The sequence below is a fragment of the Centrocercus urophasianus genome, unplaced genomic scaffold (genome assembly GCF_019232065.1).
Source record: "Centrocercus urophasianus isolate 14NV4802_14NV808 unplaced genomic scaffold, USGS_Curo_1.0 seq_11, whole genome shotgun sequence".
NCBI classification, from domain to species: Eukaryota; Metazoa; Chordata; class Aves; order Galliformes; family Phasianidae; genus Centrocercus; species Centrocercus urophasianus.
In genome coordinates, this window is record NW_024884253.1 from 44,729,384 (window position 1) to 44,741,490 (window position 12,107).

Consider the following 12,107-nt stretch of genomic DNA (forward strand, 5'->3'; position numbering starts at 1 on the left):
TTTTTTTTTTTTTTTTTTTTTTTTTTTTTTTTAAAGTAGTTGCTCTTCATTAAGTCAATTAGGCATCTGCAATTAGAACCCCTATAAAGGGTGCTTTAATGCTGCTCCACACCCATCGGAAGGAATGAAGCTGCACAACAATGCATCTCCTGTATGAACAGGTAGTTCGTTCAGCAAGTATTCAGGATTGTAACACTGGCAATCTGAGCCACAAATTGAAGAGGCAGCACTCAAAAGGCTCAGTACTGTGCTGCAGGTAACACAATCTCACCTCTCACCTGAATGCAAGAGGAACTAAAGTAGCTCCTTCGAGGTCGTGTTCTTTCTTAATTCAAATGATTGCAATGAGAAGGCAGCAAACCAGCTTGTTACATTACTCCAAGAACACTGAATTACTACATTTGTTGTAATCTCTTAATTTTGCTTTTCCAGAGTGTTGGACACTTTAACCAAGGTAATTAAGACAGCTTTCCTTTATCTGTTAAGCAACACAAACAAACTTTCACATTTCCTTATTTAACCATCCACTAAGCATATAGTAGATGTAGTAGTAAAAGCATATAGTAGATAGTAAAAAAACCACGCTATCTACATTCCAAATTCAATTTTCTCTTACACAATGCTCCCATGAAAGACAAGCTACAGACTATAGTAAGTTCACGTTACCTAAAGCTCATTAGTGCTTTAGCAAATGACACTCTTTCTACTAAGATGATGGAAACTTTCTTTAAACTGTTATTAAAAAGATTAAATACACAACATTGTCTTTAAAAAAGTTGCAAGTTGACTAAATGATGTACCTGCAAGGTTTCAATTAGCAGACATGACAAATACTGTTCTAGAGAATTTTCAAATGCAATAATTCTATCTTCTTAAAATTACAGTGCTTTGGAAGCCTCCAGAATCTGACTTCTAGGAATGGGTTGGACAAGCTTCTGTCAGCATGGACACAGATAAAATCCTACCTTCAGGGTATAGAAATTGACTGGATGACCTCCTGTATTCCCTTCTAGCTCTGTTTTCTATGATTATTTACTTTTGAAGAGCCTTTAGCCATCTCCTTACTGATGACAATCAATTAGATTGCTTTCCTCATAGTTCTCTCACCTTCAAGGAATACAGTTTTTCCCCCCTACTCCTCCATTATCAGTTTCAGATAAGGAAAAATTGAAAAGAATTAAGCTACATCTTGTACAGATAACTCCTCACATTTGTATGAGAAAAGAGAAAAGATAAAGCTTATACTACAAAAAACAATATCTGAATTCATTCACAGGAACCATGCTGATAAGACATGAGCAGAAAGCATCCATATGATTATTTTGAGCTAGATTTAAGTGTTAGACATCTGCAAAACTTAATCACCATAGGCACTGGAATGGGCTGCCCAGGGAGGTGGGGGAGTCACCGACCCTGGAGGTGTTCAAGGAATGTTTGGATTCTGTGTTGAAGGACATGGTTTACTGAGAACTATTGTGATGGGTGGATGCTTGGACTGGGTGATCCTGTGAGTCTTTTCCAACCTTGTGATTCTATGATAACACACCATCACCACGCTGCTTTCTAATTTGCATGAGCAATGCTAGTGTTTCACAGGTTCTACAGGTAGGAATAAAAGCAAGCACAGCTTTAATAACCATTATTCCAAGATGCTGAGCCTGCTCGAAGTCCACGGAAGTCAATCAACACTGACCATGCCTGGTATCTTCAGGAACTGGGTTGTAGGAGTTCTATTGTTGGCCATGATGATTTGGAGAGAAAATATCAGATATTTTGTCTGGAGAGCCAAAGTTTGGATTTTTTTTTTTTTTTATAATAAAAATCCACTGTCTAAGGAAAAGGTTGCAAGACGAGGTCTGTTTAGCTAGCACGGTAGAAAAGAGAAACATACACTCTTTACAACACAGCAACAGAAAGACTCAGCGCAACCCATTTAAGAACGTATAAGTTTGAAGTATTCTATTTGTATACTGCTAAATATTCTCTGTATAATATACCTGATCCCTTCAGGCTCTTATGTACAAAAATTCTGCATTCCATGGATTTGTAACAATAAAAAAAACTACTACACAATAGTATCCTGCGCTCTGTGCACACAACACACTTCTTCTCCAACTTTCATTTAATCCAACATCTACCATCTTTAAAAGAAATTTTTGCTGACATTCAGATTGGAAACTCATGAGTCAATTTTAATTCTTATTTATAGACTTCAGAAACAAGCAAAGTCCAGGCAAGCCTGTGTTTGATGTTTCTAAAATATCTTCCAGTAACATTTTCTATAAGAGGATCCCCACCTTTTGAAAAAATTAACTCTCCTTAAGGCATGTCTTTGATGTTATCATGGAAGACCTAATTTCACCTAACACAGTGCGGGACACACTGACAAAGGGCTGGGCATGAAAAAGTCTGCCTAGTGGCAAAATTATCTGGCCCCACCCAACATACACTCTAAAGAGCATCTTTATATGTATGAAGAAAACCAAAATGCTAAATCACGTGCTGCACATCCCAAGAAACTAGAGAAGGGGTCACTTAACATCACCCTCCACATTAGAGCTTTTCGGTTTTCAAGTTTTTGTTGTTCAGACATGCCATAGATTGCCAGATCCTATTCTGTCAGTAATTCTGCTTTTATCTGTAGCTTACATCACACCCACTCCAAAAAGATTTTTTTTTTTTAAAAGTAAAATCTCAAGAACATAGTAATTTTTTTTTGTGATTCAGGATACAGTATAAAATTATTTTTAATATGGCTATTTTTTAATGGAACAAAAAGCTACTAGCTGGCATCTCTCTCCTTTAGGTTACCAAGTTGTTAGATTTCTTCTTTCCTGCAATTACTAACACAAAGTATGAAGCACCAGCCTTACACATCGTTGAGTTCTGAGGTATGAAACATCTCAAAGTTATAGAGCAATCCTCACAGTTCTTAAAATTCACAAGAGATGATTTAACTGGACCAAAACAGTCGGACCTACATCAGCTCTGAGGCTTGGGAAAATGACTGAAGCTACTGGAATGGTCTGACTATAAAGATCCACTTGTACAACTAAAGCTCATAATTCACAAAAAAGCTCAACTGCTATTATTCCAGCCTAATGAAAACACTATTTTATGCATAGCAATGTTCTCGTTGAATATGCAAATACTGTTCTAATTCCATTCAGAAAAATGGATTGTGTGACTTCAGATAACCAGATTCAACTTCCAACAAAGTATTTTTAGCACATTATGAATACTACTTGTGAAACAATATTACAATTATAAATATACAGTGTGATAATTCATCTTTGAGCGTTGCTAATTTTCCACACCACTGAAGGATGGAAAGGCACTAACAGTCAAACCATAGTAAAATTAGTATCACACAGGTCACAAAACACATTATTTATAAAAATGTTGTCTGCTCTTCTATTGAGGAATTGCAGGACACTGGAAATTTAATACTTTCCACTTCACTAATTGTAATCTGCAGTGGGATTTGGCATATGTCAGATGAAATTACGTAGATATTTGTTCAGTTATCATTTTGATGTACTTGACGTGATTAAAAAAAATAAAAACAATAACTTGATTTGGTAACTTTAAATCATAAATTAAAGCTAAGCCACCATTTGAGTATTTCTTAAGCAAAAAGAGATCCCACATAACATTGCATCTCATTGATCTACGAAATCATTTATAGCTGTTGGCAGTTTAAATGTGATTCCTTTAAATCAGGCTTAGGTGGTCAGTCTGTAGTGATCATTTGTAATCACCCAGTCCATCATCTTACATAACAAGACGTTAAGAATGCACTGAGTTCCACACACATGGAGCAGCACTCTGGTTTAAACCTCCCCAGTGGTACCAGATAAAAATCTGCTTTCACAGCAAGCTGTTTTACCTTGCACTTCTTTATCATGACATTCTTTCAGTTTGGACCACAGTTCCTTGAAGAAATCTCCAGCAGGTTCTGCAGAACTGGGGCTCCCACAGGTTCCTCCAGACGCATTCATCTTGTTTTTTCTGCTCTCAACTTCTTTGATTTGTTTGCAGAACTGGCGCACTCTCACACTAAGTTTTAAACAGCATAGTTATGGAGCTGTTTCTGAAGACAGGTGTATGCCTGTAATGACAGATCGACAACACTTATGTTTGCATTTATCAGAGCATAACATGCAGCCATGGATGAAAGACAAAGCTCACACATATTCTTGTCAAGTTGCACTTATTCACTGACAGTCACACTCTAACCATGGAAGATGCAAATATTGTGCTGCAGCTAATTATAAAATTGTTCCTTCTACTCCCCCGCCCCTTAAACAGTCATCAAATTAAAAATAGATTAAGATATTTGTGTGTTTTTATTCCTCCTCTGCATAAAACTACAGCTGTTTTCTAAAAGCAATCCACACTTCTAAAGTTTTGCTGTCAGTAAAACTGTCAGACATTTTATCAGACATACATTTGTGTACATGCATTCTTTACACACATAGGATTCAAATGACACTCTTCTGCAAAAAGAAGCCTGGATCTCCTTGAAATCTTCCTGATTCTACTATGGAAGTATTCCTATGCCATGATACAAAGGGACTAGATCAATCTGAGAATTCATGAATCTCTCAAACACCCGTAGTTCAGGATAACCATCACACTGCTTTGTCTTAAAAAACAGGCTGCCTATACAGATAGAACTTTACTTGTAATTCTTCTTCTTTCTTAGCAGAGATAATTCCCTCAGGTGATCTACAGAGGAAGCATGGTACACAGACCTAATCAGTGCACTGGGTGTCCAATACAGACACATTCATGTAATCACTCTCCTTCAGTTCCCCATGAATATGTCTTCTGGTTTAACTGCTCACTGTGATAACCTGGTGGTCAGCGATCTACCCTAGGAGCTGGAAGCCTTGGATGGTGTTTCCTTTCTCAAAGCTCTGTGTATAGGGTTCAGTAAGTCACTTTCGTTTCAGTTTGCACATCCTTAACATGGAATAATGTAATAAATGAAGCACAGCAATTCTCGAACCGTACGTTTTCTACAGTGCACTGACACAGAGATGCAGTAACAGCAGCTAACAGAACATTCAGCAATGGTCAGACACTGCCAGATTTGCTTCAATACGCCACATCTTAAAAAGTGCAGTAGCCCATTTCGGTGCATGATTTCAAACCGGCTCACGTTCTCATGCTGAGAATAGAACATAAGATTACCTTTCCAAGTCAGCAATGCCTACAGCTCTTCAGCTCAAGTTGGACGGCACTCTGCTCGCATCTCCGTGGCTGAAACGCTCTGCTTTGCGTGCTGCCATCGTACAGTGCTTCCCTATGGAACCGATGGCCTAGTGACATTGGGAATGGCTCGTACACTGTTATTTCCCTACCTCCAGCCGCACATACTTCAGGAAACATTCCCTTCCGGACCGCGCTCCCCTCCTCCTGTTGCCCCTCACAGGTACCGGGCTGACGGAACGTGCACCTCTCCCGGAGCTCTTCCTCACCCCCTGACCCAGCAGTACGGCACCAGCGTTGCGCCCTCACCCCACGACCGGAGCTCCCCGCTCCTCCCGGCCATGACCATCGCCTGACAACCGGCCAGTGTCCCACCGCGAGCGCGGTCTCTTAGCAAGGCCAAGCCCCGGCGGCGGGGGGGCTTCCCACTGCCGGCCGCGCTGCAGCGCAGCGCCCGGTACCAGAGGGCGGTGAGGCGGAGGGCGCGCGCCGTTACCTGGTTGGCTCCCGGCTGCTCCGCAAGAAACGGCGGGAAAAGCGAAAGCTCAGAGCGAGTGCCTTTCCCTGCGTTTGGGGAGGGGCCGGGGCAGATCTCGCGATGGTTCCGTGCCGCTCTCGCGAGAGCGGAGCTGCGAGGGGTCGGGGGCTCTGTCGGGAGTCTGAGGGGGTGGGTTGTTGTTGAGGGGCGCGGTTAGGCGTAGCCGGCAGGGAACGTTATAGGAAGCCGAGGGAGTGTCGGGATTTGTCGTCTGTTGGCTGTTGGGATTTGCGCATCAAGCGTATTTGCAGTGCTTTTTATCCCGTTCTTGATCTCGGCAGATTGCTGTGTTTGCTGCCTTGGCATGTGGCAGAGCAGTCCAAGGCATGCTTTAATGCATCATGTGGCTGTGAAAACCTGTAGGCTCATGTAATTGTCATGGCTTTAGGCAGCAGAGGCTGGCTGATCTATGTGATACATTGCGTGTCACTTGAGATTTTTACCAATTTTATTTATTTATTTATTTTACTCAAATTGCAGGTGAATGTTCTGTGGTTCTTCAGAACCAACTCTGCCCTCTGCCATGAAGTAATCCCCTCGATCTTTGATTCATAATCCTTAGTCATGAAATAGAAAACAAAACACTGATTTTCTGTACTATTATTGTGCCTTTATGTGATTCCACATCACCATTTTGGTGTATATAGAAACGCTTACACAGATTAGTGACATCCTTACCCTGGTGATCTGTTTGCAAGGGCCAGTGCTGCAAGCACATGCTTCCCAGTCTATTAATTCGTAGAATCATAGAGGATCCCATGTTGGAAGGGACCCACAAGGATCATGGAGTCCAACTCCTGACTCCACAGACCACCCAAAAATCAGACCCTGTCTCTGAGAGCATTTCCAGTTGTTTCTTGAACTCCAGCAGACTGAGGCTATGACTGCTGCCCTGGGGAGCTTGTTCCATGCCCATTGCCCTCTCATGCAAAACCTTGCCCTAATATCCAACCTTACATCTAACCTAGTTACAGTATTAGTTGTTCAGGTGTTCAGTAGATGTTAGTAGCAGTTTCACCATACTCTTGTTACATTACTCAGACCACTCAAATCTCCAGGAAGTATCATATCCAGAAAGAGCTACAGCATAAGAAAAACAGAATCTGAGATACCATTTTAACATTTCAGAGATATCTTGAAATACTGTCAGATAGGAGTTCTAGGTGATTACATAGATTCAAATCTGTTTCCATCTCTTGAGAATATTCTGTTTCCCAACAACTGTATACCTTGAGTTTTGAAGCGTTTCAAAAATCTTATTATTAACTCTTCCACTAATTCCTCAGCATTGTTTAACCACTTATTTTCCACGCAACTTAAAATAAATCTAGTGTTCAGTAACTCGGCAGCACATTATCAATTTGGTATATTGTAATTTCAGTACATTCATCTTACGGAAGAAACTACCATCATAGGTTGCCTTTTGATGCTCTGGTATTCTTAAATAATCACTGTAAATACTGTCTTAGTAGCAGCTTTGTATTCTGCTTTTGAAGCTGCTCTAATCTGAAAGTTAGTGATGTAGGAAAGTAATCTTTTCCTTACAGTTAAAAGAAACAGGTGTCTTAGATACATATGAAGACCTGATAAGTAGCAATAAAATTGTCCTCTTCCTTATTCGTTGGGTGCTTTACCATAAATCTTTCCTTCTGTTTATAGAAAGCACTCCAGAAAATAGTGTCATCAATTTTATTTCCCAATAAACTCTTTGGGCAGCTTATTTTCATATTTGTTCATGCTGAATGAACTTTACAGCAATATAATTCCATTGACTTCTACAGTGCTATCCTTATCTGCATAACAATAAGCGATAATGGATTAAGACCAGCAATTGAACTTTACATTTATCTCCCTTCTAGATTTATTTGATTTTATGTATTTCATAATCATGTATTTGATCATGAATTACTGCACAGATCCCTGGCTCATTAAACATACTAGAAAACTACTGAAGAGTCATATATTGCACTTACACTGGATGTCTTAAGCTAGTTAGTCTGACTGGAACTCCTGTCATTCATCTCCTAAGAGTAAACACCACACCTAGACAATAAAACTGTTGAGAAAAGACTTCAGTGTTCTGCTTGAACGGTGGCAAAACTTTTTGTAGTGTTTTGGCTCATGTTCAGATTTCAAAATAATATGGCACAATAAACTAGGTGACAGAATACTTATCCATGAGCAGTTCTGAAGAAGAGAACCTAATTTAATCCCTGCACATCAACCAGTGATGGAAATTCTATTGTAAGAGTACTGCAGTGTTGTAGCACAGATAAAATAACAATCAAGAAAAGCCTTTATGACCCCTCTCTTTTTTGATGAGGCTGTGTCAGTGTCTCTAACCATTCAGATAACGCTGCATTCAGATAAGACCTAGCCCACTACATATGCATACAAAATAGGGTTAAAAGAGATTAGCAGATAACATATTTTTCTGTTTCTATAAATTTAGATGCAAAGATTAAAACCAGCTTTGAATTGTAATGGGAACTCTAATTGAGATATTTAATTGCTTTGAATACAACAATAAATATATCACTCTTTTCCTGTATGTATAGATATACATGCACACTGGTGAAGTCCTTATTTATTTACATATGATTTAGTAGATTGCACATATACATCCATGGCCAGCGTGCTCCCAACCTCCATGACTTGCAGATCTGCACAGAGGGATAAATATGTTGCTAAACATCTAGGCATGTTCATTTCATGAACTTTATGTTGCAGTTGCCAATACAGACATCAAAGGAGCCCAGCTGCATATGCAGTGAATAGGAGCATGTGGCAGTTCAGCTGTTACCTAAACCCCCAAACAGGGTTTGCCTAGGAGTGCAGGGACTGGCGGTCCTCTGAGTGGTATGATTTCTTACATCTGGGAATGCACACAGTGCATGCCATTGCTGTCTGGCACTGGTATTATTTGCTTTTTCTGCCACTCCATCACCCCCCACTAGTTGAATGTGATTCTTCTCAAGCTGCTTGCGTAGCCACTTTTGAAATGGAGCCAAGATCAAATTCCCTGATGCCAGTAACAATGTTCACTTTAAGGGACTCTTCTTTGAAGTGCTTTCACTGCTCATCTGCAGTCAGAAACAGCCTGAATTTGTTCAGCTGAAACTCTCAGGTCTTTTAAAGAGTTTTGATGGAGAAAAAAGCCACACCAGGACCTGAGGGGTTCTGTTTCAGGATCACAGTGCAGTGTTCCTGGCCTGTACTCAGACTCTAAAGAGAGCACCTGTTTGAGTGAGTTGCATGCAGAAATGTTTTGCTCTTACTGATGTTTGTCAGGTTGTCATGAGCAGTCTTGAATAGTTTTGCATATATATTTCAGCCCTGGAGAGCTATTTCAGCTTGGAAGGCTGAAGTAAAAATGTACAGGTCCGTGTACAAAATCATGCCATCTACCTTCTGCTGTAGTGAATGACAAGAATTCAGGACAGGAAAGCAATCAAAAAAGAAACAACAAATTGGAAACTTTTTACTTACCTTTTGGGGGAAAAAATTCCAAACAATAGGCCCTGCCTTCCTTGCCCCTCTTCTGCCCCCTTGTCCCCCCCAAAACAAAGCAACTAAGGAAAACCCAAATGAAGCAGAATACAGACTGCAGAGAGACAAGATGGCAAGCCATATTTTGTAAAGCTGATTGATTGGGTCTGAATTTTAAAAAATGTACTGTGTTCCAACACTCTAACTTTAGAAATCAAACCTTTCTTGTAGCATTTTATAGGTTCTACAGAGAGTCTCTGCTCAAACCATGCAGTTCAGCCAGTTCCATTTTTTTCCATTGGAGAACGGTTTATTCCTTAGAAAATTTCCTTCTGTATTTAATAAGAAAATCAACAATGATGATAAAATTTAAACTTTTTTTTTTTTAATGTTTTTATGTTTTGTTGGAGTGCAAAATTTTAGGGAATTTCTGTGTCCTTTTCTGTACGTATACCCACACTTTGAAGAATAATTTTAACACAGATACAATGTGACTAATGAGAAGACCATTTAATCTGCTATTCATTGGGATTTTTTAGCTGCTTAGGAGCTTTTTTAATAGTATTTTACGGAAGGATAATAATGTTCATTTTTTTCATCAACCTGGAAATAGCAGGCAGTAAATACCTCCATAACTGAAGCTTCCTGTTGTGTGACTGCTATAACTTCTTTCTTAGTCCTGTACAGATCTTTTTGGATCTAGTGGCTTATGTCCACTGGATTTATTTTCATTTTTAACATCATGAAAGAAAACTTGTAATAATTTCATTTGAAGACACACTAAATTAAGAATCCCAAGGAGACGGAAGCAACTATGTAAGGGTTTTCAAAAATGCAATTACATGGATGGTGAGAATATTCACATTTACTTAAGGTAAAGAGTTATTTTGTCCTAACAGGCATGACAAAACCTGTCTTCATTCCTTTCTGTTCAGCTCAGCAAGTACTTTTGTGCTCCAGTAGTTAATCAGTTACCAGATTCCACAGCTTTTGTTTTCACACTGTTTAATTTCTCTTATTTGACACCATACTTGTGAATGGACTCACTTGCTGATGCAGGTACAACCTTCAGGTCTGCCTACTCCTTATGCCTAGGACTACTTTTTGTTACTGTTGCCACCACCGTTACCCGGTATGTTCTAAACAGGAAAACTTCTGATAAGCATGCAGAAAGGAAGCGGTAAGAATGACAAGTACATTTCCTATTTTACCAGGAAGCCAATTTCTGAACATGTAAATCTAATTTTAATTAACTCACCTCATAAAACTGAACAATTGGAAAAAAAAAAAAAAATCCCAACAAGAACCAGTAGCAGCACATCTTGCTATCAGCTATGCCTCATCACAGCAAGAGTTAGTATGAGAAAGGGATTACAAAAACACTGTATTAAAGAAGAGACCAAGAGGCAACACTCAAATGACATGCTCAATGTACTAAGTCACTGGCAGTGAAGTTTCTCTCTCAATCCATGCTTAGTTCCTTAAACTGTCTCCAGTAAATACTCCTGCAGACAGATGTTGAGCTACGCACAAGAAGGGTCAAAAAGCTGCTCTCCCCAAAATCCTGTCACCAAGCAGCACAGAGGCTGGCAGTACCAGACACATTAAGGAGATAGCCATTAGACCATTTCAAGCATCAGATAATTTTTTTCTTAAGGTTATCTTAAATTAATTTTAAATAAAGGCTTTCAAAACTCACCCTTCTCTTTGAATTGTGCAAAGTTCTGCTCTTGATCAGGGTGATAAATGTTTACTATTGACTTCCCCTCCAGCTATAAACCTCAAGCGTAAGTAAGATGAGGAAGCCACCGTGGACCACACTAGAGAGTGCCGAGAGGAGATCTGCTGCTCCTAGGATATATACAATGTGCAATGGATAACCTAATATGCCTTTCATTTAACTGGCTGGGCAGGTTTCTGCATTCTGGAGAGTGTGGAATCATACCAGAATTTGTTGGCATAACAGGCCCGTCGGACCGGTTCTCGGGGCGCCAGGAACCAGCACAACCAGTTCACATCAAAGGCCGCCCAACATGCTGCAGCTCAGCACTGGGGAGGCTTCGTGCCTCACGCCTCCGTCAGCTCCCGGCGTGCTGCTCAGAGGGAATGATGTAGCCTCCAGCAAAATAATTTACAGAGGGGTGAGGGAGTGATACATTCATGATAAGTGTAGCAAGATTGTGGTGTTATACATTTTCTTTCGTTTTATGTGCTGATGTACTGGGCTAGAGGTCTTGCTCAGCATAACTGCAAAAGGAAATGGGACAGAAAATACCTTTTTTATAGTACTGACACCAAATCTCAAGTGTGAAAAGACAGAAATTAGGCTCCAATTCAGCCTTGCTTTATAGAATCACAGAGTTGTTTGAATTGGAAGGGACCTTTAAAGGTCATCTAGTCCCCTGCGGTGAACAAGGACACCTACAGCTGAATCAGGTTGCTCAGAGCCCCTCCAACCTGACCTTGAATGTCTCCAGGGATGGGGCATCCACCACCTCTCTGGGCAACCTGTTCCATTGCTTCACTATCCTTATTGTGAAAAACTTTTCCCTTGCATCCAGTCTAAATCTTCCCTGTTCTAGTTTGAAACCATTTCCCCTTATCCTACCACCACAGACCTTGCTGAAGGGTTTGTCCCCTTCTTTGTTCTAGCCCCCCTTAGAGTACTGCTCTGAGTGCTTAAGCATACCTACAGATATGTGTAGAACTCTGCATAGCTTTGCTATATGTGAGACAGGAGCCTAGGAGCCTGCTTGTGAAATGTGCACCTCATGCCTTCTATGGAACACTGGGTTGGTATAAGCTGCTCTCAATTACCACAGATGATATTTCAAGGTGAAACAGATTGTAGAACGCCAAGGGA

General features: G+C 40.2%; 1 protein-coding gene across 3 annotated transcripts in view; it reads right to left on the reverse strand.

Moving 5' to 3' along the window:
- The window catches only part of RBBP8 (RB binding protein 8, endonuclease), a 33,427-nt gene extending 27,635 nt beyond the window's left edge, over positions 1 to 5,792 (reverse strand). The window contains exons 1-3 of one of the 3 annotated variants that reach the window (XM_042838379.1): positions 5,714 to 5,792; positions 5,200 to 5,311; positions 3,890 to 4,111 (exon numbers count right to left, since the gene is read on the reverse strand). In XM_042838379.1, coding sequence (XP_042694313.1) covers positions 3,890 to 4,001 — 112 coding nt within the window. In that variant the 5' untranslated portion in view covers positions 4,002 to 4,111; positions 5,200 to 5,311; positions 5,714 to 5,792. Of the gene's footprint in view, positions 1 to 3,889; positions 4,112 to 5,199; positions 5,328 to 5,369; positions 5,465 to 5,713 lie in introns of those variants that run through there. The other 2 variants (XM_042838385.1, XM_042838390.1) reach the window with 2 other exon arrangements.
- Between the last annotated feature and the right edge of the window lie 6,315 nt (positions 5,793 to 12,107).